Below are 22,073 nucleotides of genomic sequence, written 5' to 3'. Positions count from 1 at the left end.
TCGTTAGTTAGTGCCAGCGTATTTGTCTTCAGCGTTTCCATGGTTTTGCTTTGGCCCGCTGGAGATGCCTTGAATTGCACTGAGTGTTGAACACTTTCCTCAAAAACAAGAACGAAATTTTCTCGTTTCCTCGTTCCTTCTCAGTTTTGGAGCGAGTTTCCGTTACAACAGATTGGAACCTGTTGCTAAATTAAAGCTATATTTGCGTATTTCATTGAAATAATTTTTTATATTAAGCGAAAAAAAAACACGTATAGCAGAGCAAGTGAAAATTTCCCCATCGAGCTACATGATGTGTCGTACAATCACATTTGATCCAGTTCCTTGTTTTCGACCATCTCTCGGACACTTACCCGTCTGGTGAAGAAGGAGGTTGGGATAGTCGATAATAAGATAGCTTAAATGCCTACTAAATTTGGTTAATCTTGCAGCTAGATAGAGAAAAAGAAAGAAAAACCGTTCCTCCCGCCGTTTCCACAAAAGCGCACCGAGCTCCTGTTCCAGTTTCACTGATGCAAGGTGCGACAACGACGTTCCTCCGCTCTTCCTGCTTGTTCCACGTTCCAGGAACGTTGTTACTTGGAATGCCGATGCTTGGAACGCCATTCCGTGCAACCCTGAATGCACTGCCTATCTGGAAATGTAAATCGTTCAGGGGAGACCAACCTATATTTTTGATGGAACGTCGCTTACAATGAAACTTCGCAGATTACAAATAAAAATATACGAACGTCTCAACACGTGTTTTTTTTCTTTTTACACGGAGTTTTCAAACAGTACTGCGAGATTTCATGTTATAAATTAAGGGGGTGAACATTTGGTTGTGACAGAGGCCGGTCAAGTGTTGGTACTGGCTTGTGAGACATCTGGATGCTCTCTGTAGCCAGCAGATGAACAGTCGGGGGAATTATGGAAAGGGTCAAGGGACAGTGTGGTTTCGAAAGCACCAAGCACTATGTAAGAAAAGAAATCTCAACTATGAAGGGGCTGTTCAACTTCCGTAATCACTCCCCGCTTACTAATTTCTGTACTGACGGCTGCATCCCAGATCTCTCACACCCTTAGGGCTCAACGAGGCGGCCCTATTGGATGAACCACAATCGCACTTTCTATTTGACTGTTGTTGAACGCTGCAAATTTCATCTAAAGTTAGCGCAGAGATGAGCGCTGAGTCAGTACTAGATGACCGAAGGAACAGGGGGTGACAACAAGAAGTCGAACAGCCGCTCAAATGTCGCACATGCGCATCATGCCTGCTGATAAATCTGATTCCCTTCGTTTAATAGGAGTGGGTGCTTCCGAAGCCACGAGCTTGATTGGCCTTCTTTTCTCCGACTGTACCAAAGTTTTACGCATTGGATTATTTTATTTAAAGGACCTCCTTCGCGCCGGTTAGGTAAAGTGTAAGATGTTTTCAAGTTTACGTGGTAGCATAGGGTTAGGATAGGAGTATTATAAACACGTGAAAAACGAGGGTTAACATTCTTTGCTTCGTCCTTGTTTCTATATTTGCGCTTACCCATGGAGACCTCCTTGACACACTTTCCTAACTGCTCCGTTTTACCAAATAGAACGAATAATTTTTGCTGGCTTTTGGCAGTGAGCTTTATAACCCGTTTCGAAGTAATTAGTCCAAACTTAATCTACTATCCTACGTATCTGCGAAACGTTTAAGGTCTGTTTAATGGTTTCTGGGAACGTACAGTGGATTTTCGCAAAAGAACATATTCCAGTGCAACCTCCACCTCGAGGTAAACCTTGATGCAGTGCATCAATGCCACCAGTTATGTGTACATTTATTTTGAAGCTTCCTGCGGGAAACGAAAAACTCCTTGTTTGTCAAGCTGATGCCAAGATGAGTGCCTGACGGTAGTATATGGCGCAGCCTAGTGCAAAGACCTTCACCGCACGTGGAAAAGTCGAAATGAGTTTTTAGCAGCTGGGTCAAGTGGAGGCAAACAGAACGATTATCTTTAAATTTCAAGCTCGATCGCAAACCCAATGTCACTCTACCTGTTTTCTTTTCGTTCGCTTTTAAATGTCAATTGGAATTCAATGTTTAAAGGGGTATAAATATAGTGAGTATTTATCTGTGTCTAGCAGATATTGCAAGAATTGTTCAGAGCAACATGAAGTACGCCATTAGTCTCAGCGTCGTCGTATTTTCTGCCGTATTTAACCCGGCCTCCGCTTCCGACCGTAAGTATAGGACTGTAAAGTTCATAAAAAATTTTAAACTAGTTTTAAGCATTTTAAGATAGGGAATATTGATAGTTGACGCTCATTAAATGTAGATATTTTATAGAAATTCCACTGAACATATCATCAAAAAGATAATATGAATATTACGCTTCTACAGTGCCGTAAAAATGCACTAGAAAAGAAAAAAAACATAGTCGCGGTTCATTCAACATCTACGTATTGTTTACATTCACTTATTTTTACTTTACAGCCTCCTGTATTAATGTCAGCCTGTCAAATGTTCTGGGACTCGGAGATGTAAGTTATGGAGGTTTCGATCCGATATCGTAGACCTTTAAACGACGGACGCAATGTACCTAGTGTTTCGCTTGCATGAAACTACACCTTTTGTGCGAGATTGTTAAAAAATAAATCCACAGCATGATGTTCATTGCAGTTTCTATAAAATTTTCAAGCTTATTGGTACAGTAAAACCACGTAATAGCGCAGCACATACCTCTATACGTTGTCAAAATTAAACCTTGCAGAAAACAAAAATAAGAAGAACCTCTACTAGCGTTATACAGAGGCCCCTAACACAAATTATTTTTTTTTTATTTTTTAACGGAAAGATGAACTACGCATCGCTGAAAGCTCATTCTTTGCCTAAATGTGGCGCAAGGAATCAGAACCAGATGCAGTTTAAGAACTAACCGTTTCCTTATTCAGAAGATATACGTGATTTTCTGAAATTATCGGTGGAAAACTGGCGGCCGACGGAGTTCATGAATAATTGGAGCTAAACGGCACCAGTTACCGAAAACGGGCAGACACCAGGGCCGAATTTCTCATTCAAACGTTGAGAAAATCACATACAACTTTTGAAATTTTGAATGAGATAAGAGTTAAAACCGAAACATTGATATCAGATTTGCACTACTAGGGCTATATTTTGGCAGGAGAATGAGTGTTCTGCGAGCGTAGCTTATTTTTGGCAGCGAAAAAATCCCGGTAAATATCCCGATGAAAAGGACAAGTTCATTGTGGGATGAACGTGGACACTATAAAGTATATCCTTGTCGTTTTATGTAAGAGTTTACAGCTGAAAAAGTTTATCGGCAACTAATTTGTTTTTGAATTCCTTTAAACATACGTGAAAGATTTAGTCCTACAGAATCATTTAATGGAGTATGTTGATGTTGATAATGCAAAGGTGCAGGCGAGCTGAAGAAGAACAACGAAAATAATCGCTGGAAAAGAGGGACAAGGTAAACAGATTGCCTTGTGTTTGTACTGTGCCCCCTTTATTCCCCTTCTCCAGGGATTATTATCGTTAAATAGACGTTTCTTCTAGTTGCTGTGGAAATCTCGCTCAACCTCTGCATTCCTTGCCTTCGTCTTTCATCGTCTGCTATTCATTGCCTTCTCCTAGTGATGCAGGCGGCAAGATGTGTAGTTCACGTTACGTAGCGCCAGTGGCGTATAGAAGGAGTGACGGGGGGAGGGTTAATGCAGAACTTTGATTAATAGGATGATGAAGTGAATGAGGCCTGGTGGTCGTGGCCACATAAGCAGGCTTGTTTCGTTTGACATACATCATGTGTGTTCGGCGACAGAAATCTAGAGCAAAATATCTGTCTTGTCCTATGACCTGAAAGTGTCAGTCATATGACTTTTGTAACGGCTTTCGAACGGAGTCTCATTGAACGAAAAGCTGTTTGTACGTTCGGACAGCTTGTAGTACATAAATCGGTGACTGTTATTGTCCTCTTGGTTGAACTGCGCGGATTAGGCGCATGAGAGCTTTTAGTTGGGTGGCGTAGTTCGCGGGGTCGGTTGCGACTTGCACACCACCTGGTGGAAAAAGGCCTCCGGAAAGACGCAGAGCAGTGCTATATATATGAGCTCTGCAGAGCTACAGCCGAGCTCACATTTGACTAGGTACAGGTAATTTATCTTGGGAGTTGAATCTTCCACCATGCCATATTACATGTACGGGGAAAAACGAGTCCAATTTCGCGGCACACACACACACACAAAAAAAAAGATTGGACTCTTTCTCTAGCGATCTTCGATGTTCACAAAATTTTAGTCATGCTCGTAAAAACCACCTTCTGTTTTCTTAAATCACCTTCACCCTTATAACCATCCTCTTGGTATAATAAAATTAGTATTGCTCTCATAGATATATAAGATAGTTGGACATTTTTGTTTGCAGTATTTTCGTATAGACTCTTACTAACCCGTGTTGCTCATCGCAGGCCATAGACGCCATTATTTAATGCGCTCAAACTAGTCAATTGGCTCGGGACCTATGGGCTTTCCCAGTAAAATGAATTTGTACCTTGATTACAGTAAAAGGAATTGAATTGAAATTGACCGTTGATCAGAGTTCAAGGAGAACGAAGGGTATTAGTGTGCACCAATCGGTGGAATCTTCCTCTGCTTTGCGTGGTACCTTAAGAAATGGATGGAATCGCTTGACCATGTCGTTGCCTATGAGTTGGTAGAACGCCGCGTGAATGAGATGTGTACCAAGGAGCTGCGTTAGAGAACAAAATAGGGATGACTCGAACTGTCGCCCTGAGTCAGTTTTTTACGCTATACTGTATACACGAACCATCCGGTAAAGAAGCCCTGGCCATGGCGTTGGCTCTGGTATCGGGAATAAGGTAGGCTGGCGGCCAACTTGTAAATCGGTGGATGCAGGTAAGCATATAGGTATTATCATTTCATGGAGATAAGAAACCGACGATATCTAGACAAACGTTATCAAGAAGTGCGGTATGTAGTGGGAATTTTTTTTATAAGGCGACGAGGTGTGTCGATTAATTCTTGATTTTTCCGCAGTCTGTGAATATCCATGTCCATTCTCAGATGTCGTATTAATTCCGTGCGAAAGAAAACGTTGGTGACAGTGTTTTTTATGGTGAAGATTTTGGGTTCAGGGTGTATAAAAGGAGGGAGAACTGAATAAAGTGGTTAGCTGTGTTTGAGACGTCGTCACGTTTCTTCCACCCAGTCTCACGTGGTCTAAAAAATTGTAAACTTACTCCAGCTCGCCCGCGCCCTAACTGTTTTTTCATTAGTTGGTGACAAGACGTTGTGTCGCACGTATTCCGAGGTGCGAATCTAAACTCTAAAACATGTGTATTTATTTTCGTCCTATTTTTTTATTTGGTAGTGCCTGGGTACCTCTGGTGACCTGTGTACAGGAAATCAGGTAAGCAGTTTATAATGCCTCGAGTAATTTATGCGAAACCAGGCAGCACGCCCGGCAAACGCTTACTTTAGTCGAAGTTTGACAATTTTATGTGTCAAACCACGAGACCGAGCGCCGGGTGGGCTGGGATAAAACAGATGGTTAAACCGATTATAGAAATCCATGCTTTCAGTTTGTTTATTCAACAATTGAGGAAGAAAGTAATATGTTTATTTTTAACCGCAGGATGGGGCACTGAATTACATCGGAAAACTGGCCGAGGTGAGATTTCCAATTATTTCCACTTCCATACAGCTAGCCATTGCTCACAAACGATTTTATCCACGAGTTTGTACTGCTACAGCGCACGAAATAACCTTTTCTGTCGAGTCTAAGCATATATGGTTGCTACTCCCGACCGACAGCGCAAGCGAATTTCAATTACGGAAGGGACATAATTTCAAACGGGAATTGCATATGATAAGAACACTTATATGGAGGATTGCTGGGCAATGGTGTTGCGTACGCAAAATGTTCTAGCATAATGTGACGTCGGGTTACGTGACGTCGGTTTTCCCGCTAAATGTTGTGGGGAAACTGATTCAATCTGTAGGTCCCATGACGTTAATTTTACCGAAAATTTAGAAGATAAACTAAATTTTCGAATAGGTCACGCGACGTCAATTTCCCTGCCATCTTTAGTGTGAAACTTAATTGGTGTGTAGATCATGGGATGTTCATTTTGGTGGAAGAGACTATCGCAGCAAAAAAGCGTTTGCGCCAGGCGGGAATCAAACCCATACCATTTAGATTATCAAGCAAACGTCTTCCAGGCACGAGTCGTCACTTTTTTTTTAACATGACTCGTCACTTTTTCGTTTTTTTATTACCGTATTTTGAAACAGAAAAACAAAATTTACAGCAACATTAAAAGAGCGTCAATTCCGCTTTGATCCGGGCCTCGCGTTTACAAATGTTTTAGATCTATTAGTCTTTCCACCGCAGATGTTCACTCCGGCACTCTAGAACGTAGTTTCCCGATCTCAACAAGATCTCTTAGAGACGCGCCAAAATATTGAGGAACTTGTCTCGCGTCAGCATCTGATACATGACTCGACATATCGCCTTGGGAAACACGTAACCTTGGGGGGGGGGGGGGGGGGGGGTAACTCCCCGAGGTCACCGAAGGTACCCGAGGTCCTCCCGATGTCCTCCCGAATGAACCCGAGTTCCTCCCGAGTTCCTCGGGGGGGGGGGGGGGGTTACGCCGACGCTGATGCCGCTCAAGCCGGAAACGGGGGCTGCGCTTTAAAAAAGTAATATTTACGCCGTTAAACACAATTTAGGAGCGGGCAGCCCGGCGTTGGGTCTCGCCTGGTGCGTAGCTAGCCAAGTACATTTTGTATGCTCTCATTGGTTGAATAGATGATTGACATGTTAAATGTTCGCTGCAAAGTTTTCTCCCTGCCATGGTATTCTTCTACTCACTTTTTTTTAAACGTTCAGTTTAAGTTTGAGATTGCCTTATAAGCAATGACAATGCAATTAGTGCTAAAATGTAAGCGAGCTGAACAAGAATAGCGATAATAATCCCTGAAGAAGGGGAACAAGGGGGATAAAGGACAAACACAAATCTCCGAACACAGCTAAGTGCAGTGGCGTACCAACTTGGTTTTGAGTGAGGGGGGGGGGGGGGGGGGGGGGCGCGGGGTAGGGAGGGGGGGGGGGGGGGCAAACCAGACCCCGCCCCTGGGCCGGGGGGCGGTGCCCTTGTAATTCCTTGGGCGCCGCCAGCCAGTGTTTGCCCTGACCAGTGGCGGCTGTTTCAGGGGGGGGGGGGGGGCAAAACATGCCTTGCCCCCCCTTCCACTCTAAGAACTGGGGGAGGGGCAAGCGCCCCCCTTGCCCCACCCCCCCCCCCCCCCCCCCCCGTTTGTATGGCCATGGCTAGGTGACTGATGCGCGACCGGTCACCTAACTGCGTTTTTAGATTTGTGGTCTTCCTTTTTCTCCCTTGTTATCATTCTACAGGTATTATTCGACTTACATGTTTTTGTTTTAAACGGTAACAAAAATGGCTGCCGGCGTTTGCGGTGTGCTTGACGAGAGTAGCCCTTTGAGCGTTTATTTGTATTAGAGCGAGTCGTTCTGCCTTCACCCAGGTATTTAGAGCGAGATCTCAACCTCAACCGACCTAGCTTGCAGGTAACACCTGTTGTAAGTATATACCCGCCTTCGGGAGCGCTGTGCGCGTGCTTGTTTTCGTAGCCGGACTTTCCTAAGCCTAGCGTCCCACGTCAACAATGTTTCTTGATCTGACTTGATTCGTTCGTTTGGCGCGTGTTGATGCTGAATAAGGATGTTGATTCACGTAAAAGCGGCCCCGCTGCTTTGTGAATTGTACAACCGTCGTGAGTGCAACCATGGTTTAATATCGAGAAGATAACTACACAGGTAATAGTTTACGAGCTATTTGGCTGAGGAAATCGGGCGTTCGGCTCGCTTGAGGTTTGTCCTTCCCGTTATTTTGCTTGTAAACGCAACTAGCTCAAGTTTTGCAGTGCACCTGGCCTGCCAAAGGGAATATTTAAGGTCGCGTTTTAATCGTGCGTCATGACGCTCACCCACCATGCTCACGGATGCCATGCTAAAAAAAAAAAACAAAAAAACAAGAACAAAAAGTGTAAAGGACTGCATATTCATTTTGTTGACTTTTTTATTCCCTACGGTCGCTTTTTACCGCACATCGACAGAAGCCGAGAGACGCTTGTATAGACAATTGCAAGCATGGCGCCGCGACGGGTGCCATGTGTGCAAGGGCGTGAAGCACGTGCTTGAGCGTAGCGTTGGCAAGCTTGCGTTAGCACAAACAGGTCTGCGCAAGCCGAGACATCGCTGCGGCCCATCGCCCCATCTGCAATCGTCTATTGGACCGTGGCCCGTGCATGATGGAAGGCTAGAACGCCGGTTTAATGGTCGCGTCTTGTGAGCTTTGCTGAAGTTTTTAGGTGAAGGCGAATGTAGGGATGCCGCAAATCGCCCCCTCGATTAAAGTGGCAGCTCGTCAGCCTATTTGACTTGACCTTTCCGTGAAGGGCGCCTCGACGGCTCAACCCTTTCTCTTGGCGACACCGTCCTAGGGGACTTACGGGAACCGGCTGAACATGCTGCCGTGGGAAGCGACCCGTGTAGTCGTTCCCAAATCAGGGTTGGAGGCGTCTTCGAGGAGTGGGGGCTGAAAGGGTGGTAGGGAAGCCTCGATGGCTCCCCTCGTAGGCGTGGAGAGGGTGCTGGCACTGGGGCCAATGCGAAGAACAAGTCGTCTGCTTTTTGCGCCGGAGTTGCGGTGACATCAAAACGACGCTGAGTTTTGATTGGCTTTGATTGAAAAGATAGCAAGTAGACCTCAACGCTAGATGCTTCGAGCTCTACCCACAATTTTTTTCGAACAGCCAATAAGAGTTTGGCGTTCTGATAACATCGCAACTCCTGTGCAAGAAGCAGACGAACTTGCGGTCCACCTAGGATTGTTTAATGCCCCCGAATGGACAGGCTCTATGTCAGCACACTGGTCTTGAGGTCCTGGCGAGCCAGGACCTCAAGACCAGTGGGCTTGTTTCCCGCGGTCTGAGGGCCACGTAAGTTTGTCATGCGCGACAAAGGAGCTTGCCCACACCGTGCGCTATTGGGCAGTGGGCACCGAGGCGCATTATTAGCGACTTAGGCTGCCGCGAGCGACAGTACTCAGAACCGCCACGTTTTCTGTTTCATTTTGTAATAAGTTTTTTGCCATTTGTAAATATATACATATTTACCGATCGTCGAGTTTGAGCGCCACTGAAGCCACCAGAAATGAGCAACGCTCCAACCATCGTAGGACCCCAGGATACACCGGTCCTGATCGAGATACCAAGGAAGGCGTCTACGGACCGGGGAAAAACAACCAGAGCCCGAGGGTGAAACCTTACTGCAGAATATCAGGCGGAAGAAAGCGAAAGCAGACGCCGACGCGTAGCAGTAATGTCCGCGTCTTAAGGACATTGGAGACGACGATAGACGGTGGTTGAGTAGCAGACGATGCCGGAGGCTGCACACGTCTGCTCGCACGACTAGTAGGTGGTGTCAGACGCTAGACTAGACGCACCATATGTCGCGAAAGGGAGACAGTAGGCTTGCAAGCATGTTGGCCTAACAGCCAAGCCAGTAGAGTAGTAATAGGCGGGGCCAGTGACATGTGGACGGAGCGTAAAACGGGCTGTGACATCCACCTAAATTACGTCTAACGACGTACATATTACAAAAAAAATATATATAATGTTACCGTTAAAAAGATATAAAAGAATGGGTGTTCCACTTAAACACCTAATTTTTTTTATTAAATTGTAGGGTTTCTTTAGGCAATAAATGACGCACCCTGCTAGAAATCAACATACACTTCCGTAGTGTTTTAATGTTATATGATTAACACTTTTCTCAGATATTGTTTTATGAATTACAAAAAGAGCACTATCTCTAGATACTTTAAGAGTTTCGTTCATTATTCCGCCGTTTGAAATTGCTTCCTATCTTTGTTACTCTCCAGTGATTAAATTGATGCCCGACCCCCTTCGTTGCAGGTCTTACCCTGTTGCACTTCATAGCTATTGTGTGCTGTTCATTCCTATGAGCAATTCTAGGGACTAGCTCATGTTTAAACTCAACGTTTTATAATAAATGCTGCCGTCTTCATTTTTTCTTTCACTTTTAAATTATTTAGCTTTCTATATTTTTTTGACGGAAGCGTCTATCCGCTTAACAACGGGTCTTTTTAGAAACATTACCCTGAAACTGTAGGGACCCGTGATGAATATATGAGGTACTGAACTAAGCAATATTTATGTTAAAATAAAAAAAAAATGGATTGGACTTGATATGGAATTTTGTGAATCATGCAGAACAACGTTTGGTGGTGCCGAAATGAAGGTAAATCAGCGAGGATCGTCTCAAAAGGACTACAAAAAAGTGAATAGTGGCAATTTACTCACATCACATAGCTTTCTATTTCTTGGAGATATTCACAAAAAATTTCCTAGATAAACAAGGAGTAGACTTAAATAATTGGTTTCAGTGTTTTACGAACAAAACAATCTATATTTCTTTTATAGTTAACAACGCGGCGTTGAAAAAAGATAAATAAACAACAATGTAGGTTTTTTAGGGATTCTGTTCAATGCCATTGGGTAAGGTACTCGCAAAAATGATTGGTAGTGACAAAACAATGTCTTTCTCATATATTTCTTTAAAAAAAGTAATTTTTTCCTCACACAGTGCGTCTTGGAAGGTACCGAAAACTTGGATCTCGGGACGCAGGGGTACATAATTCTGCAATTGCTGGAAGCCACTCTTCAGAGGAATGGTCTTGGTAAGGCTGAATAAAGAGTCATCGTGCTTTTTTGTTTAAACACAAATGGTATGAATCATTAGTGTAACATTTCCACCCATACGGTTCTGCAGAACCGCACCAATCCTTCGGTAACTTTATTGAGGCATGCAAATAGCTGAAAGTGACCTGGTAACTGGAGCATCTTATCAAATTACAACTTTATAGTTAGGGCAAACTGATACCCATCGATTATCTGTAATGGTCCTCTGTTCGCCAAAATAAGGTATGTCGCTCCATTTAATAATGTTTATTTTATATTTCTGATATCCTTCCTTGCTTATAAAGGGAAGGGCCAAAAAGATCGAATACCAAAGCCCTTCTTTGCCAAAAAATATACTAGACACCAAAACTACTCAACTATAGTTTGATTTGCCAGTTCGCAAAAAAAAGTCTAACGGCAGTTACAATCATAATTCACAGCACACTTTAAGTCAAGTTCACGGTAAAGTGTTGCTGATGCCGGGTCAATTGCATAAACTCTAAACAACTGAGCTCCTTGTAGCCTGAAACGTATAAGGACTAAATAAGAGTGTATAACTTCCTCTGATCACACCTGATGCCATAAAATTCTGTCATAGAAGCTCGCCTTGAATCACTAAAAAGATTGTGGTTTTATCGTTTACTGTTATATATTTATCGCATTACTGTTAAGCAAATGTATCAGAAAAACTAATATGAGTTTATATAATTCTTCAATCCTGTTATTTGGTCCAACCAAAGCCGCGTAGGACTCATATTACATTAAGAAACTGTGTCAAACGTTGAAATCGTTCTAAGCAAATCACTCAGAAGAGCTCATGCGATCTATTAAAATTTCGAACCTTATGTTGGACTCATGCAATCGGCTCAGAGGAACATATAACAAATGTTAACTTTTCCCAAACTTTGTGGTTGGCCCAAAAACATCGTCCAGAAGAACTAGTGAGATCATGTGACTTCTCAAACTTTGTGCAGGATTCAAACATAATCTTATTGACATTTAAATATAAATTCCACAAACATGTATGTCTGTCCAAGCAAATGAGTCAGAAAAACACATACGAGATAATCTGATTTTGCGACATCTTGGCTGGCTCTAAAAAATTGCTAAAATCTTATAAGACATCGTTTAATTAAATTAACTCAATTTCATCCAATTAATTAAATCTCTTAGAATGTTTATGGATTACCACAAAATTTTGAACTGTGAGACTGTGTCTAAGCAAATCGCTCAAAAGAACGCATAAGGTCATGCGATTTCTCAAACTTTGATGTTGGCCCAAGCCAATCGCTCGGTGGAACTCATAAGAGTATACGAGTATTAAAACCTTATGGCTGATCCACGAAAATGGCTCAGAACAACGCATATGAAGGAACGTGGTTTTTTTCAAACCTTGTGGCCAATCTGCATTCTTGCAGAAGTTCTGCTTAGTCCCATCAAGCTTGTCTGCGACTACATCAACGTTGACTGTTCGGTGCTCAACTTGAACACAAACGCTGTCTGTGGAGATCCTATCGTCGTCAACCTCCCGAGCGCCCTCAACATTGGTCAGGTGAGAACACCCCATGACACGCCATGTCGACGCCGCCGACAGGAACCGATATGTTTGCGAGGGATTTCGCGTTCTATTGGTCAGCCATAATCTACGATAGCCCGTTCTTGCTGGTTCTTGAATCCGGTCGACTCCGCTTCTACTCAAGTGCGTGAGCTTTGAGCAAACGCTCTCCGCAATGTTCTGCCTTTCCGAACTGAACACACCGTGCTCAAATGCAAATGGCTACTGACAGCTTCCGGACGTGGCGAGTCTCGCGCACCTTGGAGGTCAGTTAGATTTGCTATATTAGCCAAAAAGTAAGCCTAAATGCAAATCAAGAGGCATAACGCATAACATAAAAAGACACGACCTGCACTTCATTCGCTGTCAGTGAGTATTGTGATAATAACGCCAGAGAACGAATCGCGTATCACAAAGTGGGGACATCACACTCGTCGCTATGCAAAGCGCAAGCTCGTCTGCTTTTTTGCAAGGTTGTGGTGACGAAAAACACCGGGCTCTGATTGGCTCGGATCGGAAGATCGTGGGTAGACCTCGAGGCAAGCTGCCTTGAGGTCTACCCACTACCCTTTCATCAGAGCATTCATAGCACGGCGTTATATTGTCACCACAACCCTTGCAAAAGAAACAGACGAACCTGCGTTCCGCATTGCTACGCGTCTCTCTCGCGCACAGCTGATGACAATGACATTGCGCATCATATACCTGTGACTATACGCCTTTTTGTTGATGACATAATCATGTACACCGAAGTGAGAACGATAGCGGATCAAGAACAACTCAGTACTGGTTTAAATAAAGTGGATAAGTGGTGCGAGGAGTGGCAAATGTTCTTAAACTTCAATAAATGTGTATATATACATATAACGCAAAAAAACGACTTCGCTCTTTAACTACAATGTGCGCGATCACCCCTTCCACTATTTACGTAATATAAATACTTTGGAGTCATTATCACAAACGATCTACAATGGAACTCTCACATCACGCATCTCACACACCTTGCATTGAATAAACTTTGGCATTTAGGAAAGAACCTGAAATCTGCATCATCCACCGTTAAATTAGCAGCGTACAAAACATTTGTTAGATCAGTTCTTGAGTACGCATGGGACCCATTTACAGTATCTAACACTAATTCAATTGAAAAAGTGCAAAGAAAAAGTTTACGCCTTGTTTACAATAAGTACTCTCGTAATGACTCCGTAACAAAACCCTATGCGATTGCTGGCTTTCAACCCTTGTAACTTCGTCGCAAAATCAACAGGCTAAAATTTTTGTTTAATTTATCCCATGACCGGTTTAATCTCGGCAAGAATAGCTACACTTGCCGCCGCCCTCCTCCACGCTACCCCTGTAGGACGCAGAACGTTATGGCCCTTGTCGAACATACTTGTAGAGAGACACGTTTAAATTTTATTTTTTTCACAGGACGATACATGACTGGAATTCCCTGCCTAATTATGTTGTTATTCAAGACGAATATGCCTTATTTGTGCGCGAGCTTTATCGTCTTTTTTCTTGAATTTTTCTGCTTTGTAATCGGTGGACGCTGCTGTGCAAACCTGATATGTATTGTGATGTTCAATCTCCTTTTCTATGTAGACCTGTACGTGTTGACATATTGAATGTTGTAATATGCATAGTGCTGACCCTGTTGATTTTTCTCTCAGTGTATTGTCAATGATGATTGTTGCCGACCCCTACAAAATCTCCAGTCGGAGATGTAGTATCAATAAATAAATAAATAAATAAATAAATAAATAAATAAATAAATAAATAAGATATGTTCGTATTTGGGATGTGCTGCTTATCCTCTGAAAGCCTTATTATCCAGCTTCGTAATATGGCAGTAATTTAGCTATTAATTTCTCATGTAGGAAAAATGCAATTTTTAGCGCTCATTTAGCGCTTTTTTTGAAGGGAGACAGACGGAAAGAACGCGAGAATAAATGATGTTTTGGAGAGATTGACACATTTTCGTTCATTTATCTATCGAGCTTTTTTTCAGTTAATTGTTTATAAAAATATCTTCCTATCATTTATTTCCGCGTGCGGTTGACACATTAATGCATTATGAACTATAGTAACTGCTTCTCATGCTTCAGCATTGAGATAGGTTTCTTTATACTGTGGCGACATTCTGTCATCGCAGTGCCTTGGAAACTCTACCGAGATCTGTGCTGCTGGTCAACCTGTAGATGTAAGTCCAAGAACTGAAGTTTTGATACAATTTTTTGTTTCATTCATATTTGAGCGTGTTACACTGGTTTTTATCTGAATCACATTTCAGGAAAGTGCGGTAAAGGTTCTGGTCGAATTGATTAAGGTAAGCATATAATCTGCTACACCTGTCACATTTCAAACGTTATGCATTATTTCAAAACAAAAAAACGCCCTAAAGTACGTTATTCAAAGTAAACTTTAAATAAGTTCACTTAAAGGGAAAAAAAGACGATAGTATGGCCGAACTAACAATATAAAAAGCAAACATACCTTGAAAATATTTTAAACTGAAGAACAATAGATCACTAAATTGCAACGGAACCTGCCGCAAAAAAGGTAAGCTGATCATTAATGTCAACAGAATCTTCTTACTATCATAGGAACGAACACACCGTCGCTACTGCAAATTCGTACGTTGATTTTGACATATATGAATACTCTAGATAATTAAACTTTGCTTTTTTGAGGCGAGCGTATTGGTATAGCGTAGAAACTTAAGAAACCAATAAGGCATTGTATAGCACGACGCGAAGAGGAAACTTAACAAGGAAGAGCGCTTCTAACAACTGACGGGTAATTCTTTAGACAGAGAGAAAAAGAGAGAGATGGACATATCTTAATATTACAAGATACACATAGAATATGTTCAACCAACTAGCCCGCCAGACTATCTTGATTAAGAAACAATACAATATTAAATGAGAAATCACGAAGAAAAACTGTAGACACATCATAACCTGAAATAGGAAAGGGCGGATAAAGACATAACTGTGTTGTCCTTTCCTTTTATGTGACTTCCTTCTGCTTACCTCCAGGACGCTTGAACGCTCACCTTTTTTTGCAAGAAGGGTGGGCTCCTTATGTTCTGTCGTTCTAGATATTTCATTACTTGTTAAGTTATAAGATAATAAAGCTTCACAGTAACCGATGGGATACTTATTTGTGTTGTTTTTTTGTTTTGTCACCGTAATTTTGATTCATTTTATATTTGGATTATCAATGATTTCTTGTTTCTTTGTAACCGGCCACTCTAACCACTTTTAACCTTCTTTTATTAGTGCATGCTTGACAATCTCTCGAAGGAAGATCTACAAACGGTCCTGAAAAACAGCATCTGCAGCTTGTTAAACATTTTAGCGAAGCTCCTCGGAGGCAACGTAATTTCAGGAGCCGTCGTGACGGGAGTCAACGCAGTTCTTGGAACGCACTGCACGTAAGTTTAGCAATCTATTCTCGTAAAAGCCGACGTCTTACACGTAGGAAGTTGAACGACTTGCGCAATGGTGGTTAACACGTATTTGAGCACGTGGGCTGATGCTGAGAATCGGATCGTCTCAGTTCAACACTTTCTAGACTTCCTTCTTCAAAGGCCAAAACTAGCGGTGTGCGAATACGGGCTCGAATCGAATAGCACTGCGTTATTTAGAACCTTCAAAGTGAACAAAAAACACCACAACAACGGACGTTTTTAAGAGTGGTAAAGCTAGGGATGACAGTGCACTATTCGATCCAAACCGGTATTCGCACGCCTCTAGACAAAACTCCTGAAGTCTGTAGCTTGAAAAAAATTAGGCAGAGACACTTAGGACTGCTTAGGTGTAGGAATGACAAAAGCATTTCTACACGCAGCGCATTCCTACAAACTGCGCGCCACGTCTTTCTTTTTCACACGGCGCTTCAGCGGTCACCTCACGGTCCCCCACTGCGCAGGCGCAGCGCCCGCCGCCGGCTCCACGGCTTCCGTGACGAAGCATTGCGTTGCTGTGCTTTTCTTTTTGTTTATTTCTGAGGCGCGTCCGCTTTGACCTTGAGGGGCTCTGGCTTCCGTGACGAAGGATCTGATACGACACGTCGCAGCCAATGGGATTTTAGGTGCCGCTTCGCGGCTACAGACACCGGCTTCCTTCCATGGGACAGTTAATGCTTTCGCATTAAATAGCGAAAAATCACATAGCACTCTCGGCGTGATTGGAACAGCTGGTGGTAGCAAACGCACAAAGAGGACAAGCGCCGTTACAATGCACTTTTAGTGCTGATTGATTGGCTTATATGTGATCGTATACCTTTGGTTACGCTCGGACACGCACAGAGTATATTTGCCGATGTGGCGAATGAATGTGAAAGTCATTGACACGCCAAAAGATTATTAAAAAAATGTCTGTGCCTCTAATTTTCTGTAGCGCATTTGGAAAAGCAAATCACTTAAATCTACGGATGACGGCGCCGAAAGTATGTTTTGACAAAAGCATTAAGACAGCGATGAGACAAAAAGCCCGACATCAGCTTCTGGTACAACATGCATAGTATTACGTTAGACATTAAAGACATAATTTGTTAGTTCAAACATTTTTGACCTTGCAGTTTGCCAAGCTTCTCTGGCAATGGCAGCGGTTGGCTTTGATGTCGACTATGACGTCCTATCTGATCCCTCACTTTCTTCCTCATACAAAGCGGAAGTTTATGTTCTTTTAGTTACGATGATTTTGGTAAGCTGGGGTATAGTTTCCTCATGTCTAAATACTGATATTTCTGTTTCAGTGTGTAGGGGCACATGAAGTGAGCATCGTCAAAGCGCATCAAGGCTTTCCAGAATACCAGAAGGGGCACTCAAGTATTTTTAGCTCCAGAGCCTTTGTCTGTTGGCATGCACCTTTTCCAACATAGCTCTGTGTTCGTGTATTGCACGGGGCAGAAATGCTACACTCTACTATCCATGTTTTGTTGTTGTCAAGGTTTATCAGTTGGGACCGATGGGAAGACCATTATATCCACCTGTTTGTTTTGAATGTTCTGATTTAGATTATGCGGTTTCTATGCTGCCACCTCTGTGCTGCATTCACTACTTCACACATAACCCAGATTTTTTTTAAAGAAAATAAATAAATCTTATAATATCAAGAATTTTTCAGATTATTTGTCCGACTTAGTATTTCTCGTGTCTTGTTTTAATCGAAAATAAAGAAAACTTACAATCTCAAGCATTATTCAGATTAATTGTCTGACTCTTATTCTTTCTTGAGTCTTGCTTTTATATATCTAAAGTGAACAACGATCTCTTCTACCCTCTAATGTCCGACCCATTATATATGTAATTTTTTCGACAATTTGATTTTAGACCCCTCTATCGGAGACGCACCGGAAAAGATGTCTCCTGGTAAATACACCGTCCAAACGCTTATCACCCAGGTCAAAAGTTTCGAGTTCCTGAGCTCTGAACTCAAATGTGGTGACTGATACTTCGCGTAAGAGAGCTTGTGCGCATGCTCAGAACGCGGTTCAAACCCCAGCAGCCAGAAATGGTACCGTGCTGAAGACAATTATCAGAATGGCCTATGCTTTTCACTCAAAACCGTTTGGACAATTACTGTGATCTACAGAGCGTAATCAGCGAAAAATATGATCATCCGCAGTCGCAGTTTTATTTCCTGGTTTCTTAAGATAGGATAGACGAAGAATCAACAATTTTCAAGGTGCGTCCACAGGTGGTATCTTTTACATTTTGTTCATACCTATTAATTTTCTATTTACATAAATTCTTGCAGCGCCGTTAGGCATTATGCAGGGGGTACAGGAAACATCACGCAAGAACAATATATATACACAGAATAAATAAACGGTAACAACAATAAAACATACATTTTTTAATAGATAATACAGATTTGCAGTTTATAATAAAAGAGATAATCACCAGTAATAGATACAATTTCTTTCGTAAGTGTATTTTATTCTCTAAAGGTTTGAACAAAAAACAAAAATAAGAAACAGTCAGCAATGTAAATAAATTCCTCTTTTTTTTTAGAATGATCCCGTCTTGCAGATGCATAGTGTGGTTCCAAGTTGTAAAGACGTCTTTCAATACCAGTCCGTCCGTAAAATACGCCGTGAAAAAAGTTAAATTTTAAGAACTTTCTTCTCTCGTTTAGTGAATCCCGACCTAACCTGCTTTTAATTTTTGCACAAATTGTAAAAGGGCTATAGTAACTAGTAACGAACCTTGATGCCTGGTTTTGAACCTGTTCCAACCTTTGTTCAAGGTAACTTTGTTGCATGTGCAAGATGACACAAGCATATTCTAAAACTGGTCGAATGAAAGAAACATATAATGTTTGTATAACGCTGCGAGATGTATTTTTAAAATTCCTGCGAATGAAATACATTTTGCTATTATTCACGTGATCATTTCACTTCAAACTGAACGAAAAATGAACTCCCAAGTACTTATAGTTTTCTACATGGTCAAGTGTCATATTGTCACAAGACGTACAGCGGGAACACACGTGTTTACACTTGGTGATATTTAAGCCATTTCCCAACGGTCACACCATACTTCGAGCTCTTTTAAATCGTTTTCAACCACACTGGCGTCCACGCCATTTTCAATAATTCTATATACTGTGCAGTCGTCCGCGAATAAGTTATTATGAGACTTATGTTTTCACAAATATTGTTAACGAATATACGAAATAGGAAGTGCCCTAGCACACCTTATTGTGCTACTCCGGAGGTCACAATCACTGGTGAAGATATTTTACCATTGAGTACCACAGTTCGCTTGCAATCAGAAAGATAGTGAGCAATACAGGTAATGATTTTATCGTTGATGACCAATAGATGATGTGGCACGGTGGCAAAAGCTTTGCGGAATTCCAAGAATACACAATCAACACTCCCTGTCTGCTGTGTAGGATACTTGAAACAAATGGGTGAATTCTGCAAGCTGTGTAACACATGAATAACCTTGACGAAAGACGTGCTGACAGGGGGAAAAGAAATGTCTAGAGTCTAGGGAGCCAAATATTGAACTAAATAAAATGTGTTCAAACATCCCGCAAGCAGTGCATGTACATTAAACCGGGCGGTAGTTTTCAACTAGACATTTTGACCCAGACTTAAAAATTGGAGCTACATTCGCTCTTTTCCAGTCAGTCAGCACTAAACCAGTGTTTAATGATTTGGTGAAAGTTACTTGAAGGTACTCTGCTACTTCTTTTCTACAATTGTGAAAAATTGCCGATGAAAATTTGTCTGGTCCGTACGCTTTTGACGTGTCACTGTCTCGTAGTAAGGCCTTAATCCCACCTACTACGATATTCACTTCGGCCATAAACACTGCTGTGGTCAGGTCAGACCAAAGGCGGGCATAGGCGCAGGAGACGAAAGAACTGACTTAAGATATGAATTGAAATATTCTACCTTTCAATGTCGCTGTCTGCTAACTTGGCATTTTCTAAGAAAGCAGGAACAAAGGTATTTTTTTTATTAACTTTCACAAACTTCCAGAACTGTTTAAGATAATTTTTTAGTTTAGCTTGAAAAGAGCCATAAAAGGTAAGTTTGTTTTCTTGTAGATTTATTTAGTCTCTGAATATTTCTTTAGGATTTTGCCAAGCACTATCAGACTGATTTGTACGATACTACTTAAAAGATCGACGTTTACGCTTTATTTGTTTTCGAATTGGGGAAGTATTCCATGGTTTATTTTCTTATTTCCCTAATGAATTCTCAATGGTATGAAAAAGTTGAGGGTACCTTGATCTTTTGTTTGAAAGCGTCCCACGAATTTTCTACATCACTCTCCTCGCTCAAGTTTAAAAAGTGAGAAAAATAAACCCAAAGCTCATGAGAATTTTTCTTAGCCACCTTTTTTGTACATTATAATTATCCGTGGAAGCATTGAAGTCTTATGCACCTGATTCAGTGATGAATCACACACAACGGCACTGCGGTCTCTAATGCCAGGAAATAGTAACATTAGACATAAGGCTTGGTTTATTAGTCAGTAACAAATCTAAAATTGAATTTTGTTTGTTAATGAGACAAATTGTTTAGGAGAAAGCGAAATAATAAGGTCGTTAAACCTGTTATACAAACTAGAGTTATAAGTTCAAAACGATGTACCCGTCGAATCGAAGTTTAGGAGATTATAGTCGCTTTCCATGATAACAGAGCTAAGCCTATCTATGGCATTCGTGGTTGGGGGATGATAGTAGGTACCAAGACAAGAGTGCCTTTTTGGGATAGTTCAACTTGGCACCAAATAGGCTCGGTGTTATTGTGTGGTACAGGGAGCTGACTGCTTGCCCATACTGCGCCTATAAAAAAAAACACCCCTCCGCCATAGGCGTGTCAATCTTTACGGTAGACAAAGAAGCCCCCAGAAAATACTTCACTATCCAGAAAGGATTCACAGAGCCGTGACTCGGTGCTCATGAGAATACTTGGCTTTATTAATGCTACAAGAAAAAATAACTCATCTAGTTTATTTTTAAGACTACAGAAGTTTAGCAAGAATACAGTTGAAAAAAACATCCGACGATGTTGATGGGCTATGAAACTTGTGGTCAGAGTGCTGAGTCATTGTTGTGGCCTTGTGTTTCTTTTTCTACTCACAGTTACTGCTTCTTTTTGCTCAGCGTCCCAAATAAACACGTCGCCGTTCACAACTAGCTTATCAAATGAGAGATGCACTCTGTTGCTCTTATCTTGCCTTTTTTTTTTTAGAGTTTTTCCAAAGATTAGGTCTTTTTTGTCAAAGCGGTTTACTGAAATCTTCGGATACACTAAAGTCGGTGTTCTTTAATTTAGATCCAAAATGTAGAATATCTTCTTTATTGGTCCAAGACGTAAAGTTTACTACAACTGGCCTTTTGACGCCGTCGTTAAAGTAACCAATCCTGCGCGCCCTCCGAATCGCAGCAGGCCTGACTTTCATGTTTTCATTGTAAAATTTGTACGACGTGGCTCTTCATTCCTCAGAGGATTCACTGCGCATTTTGTCGGGTATGCCGTAAAACACAAGATTGCTCCGACGGCAGCGTTTTCGAGGTCATTGATATGCTCCTCTATTGTTTTGTTCTGGTTCTCAAAATCCGTAACACGCTTTTCCAAGTGGTCCTTGCTTTCAATTAAGTTTTCAAACCTTTACCTATTGAAATTCTTCATGACTGTTCTTTATATTAGAAAGTTTGATTGTTGCATTGGCCACACTGACTCTTAGCCCTTCCGAGCATAGTTCCTATTTTCTCATCTGTTCAACTTTCGTCGGGGGGTCTGGGTTCAGCTCGACGTCACCCGACAGTAGCAGCAGCAAGAAAATCAAAAACATTATTCTTCAAGGAGAAAAAAAAAAAACGCACACGGCTTCTTGGTAGCCCGATCTAAATTCGCAGGTGACGGGTAGCTTTATGGATACATTTCTTGTATACTGACACTTTGCTATCCACACAACGGCGAAAAAAGCGTACATCTTTTTACCACCTCCACTGCTGTGTCGGTGCTTGGCGGCACATAAAAATACGTTTTCTGTTTTAAAATACGCAAGAGGAACAATATAAATGTGAGAGATCCATGGAGATTGGCATGACTGATAGGTTGATGCATAGCCTCCACCATACTCACAAAGCTTGGCTGTTCAACAACGGAGCCATAGAGTGCCCGGTCGCAGATTCGGAGCGCGAGGATCTGGTAGCACAGAACATCAAAGAGCCATTTCTCGGGGAACCTGGAG

At 41.9% G+C, this 22,073-nt stretch overlaps 1 protein-coding gene across 1 annotated transcript; it reads left to right on the top strand.

Annotated features, from left to right (window-relative positions):
- Positions 1–2,129: 2,129 nt before the first annotated feature.
- On the top strand, positions 2,130–15,783 carry LOC115318638. The gene is made up of 9 exons (XM_040217402.1): positions 2,130–2,199; positions 2,453–2,499; positions 5,366–5,404; positions 5,630–5,665; positions 10,691–10,784; positions 12,204–12,337; positions 14,496–14,543; positions 14,634–14,669; positions 15,625–15,783. The coding sequence occupies exons 1-9, from the start codon at positions 2,130–2,132 to the stop codon at positions 15,781–15,783; spliced, it is 663 nt and encodes a 220-aa protein (XP_040073336.1).
- Positions 15,784–22,073: the final 6,290 nt, after the last annotated feature.

Source organism: Ixodes scapularis, unplaced genomic scaffold (genome assembly GCF_016920785.2).
Source record: "Ixodes scapularis isolate PalLabHiFi unplaced genomic scaffold, ASM1692078v2 PGA_scaffold6__148_contigs__length_123643588, whole genome shotgun sequence".
Classification (NCBI taxonomy): Eukaryota; Metazoa; Arthropoda; class Arachnida; order Ixodida; family Ixodidae; genus Ixodes; species Ixodes scapularis.
The sequence above is the reverse complement of the archived record's forward strand: the minus strand, read 5'-3'. Positions and strand labels throughout refer to the sequence as shown.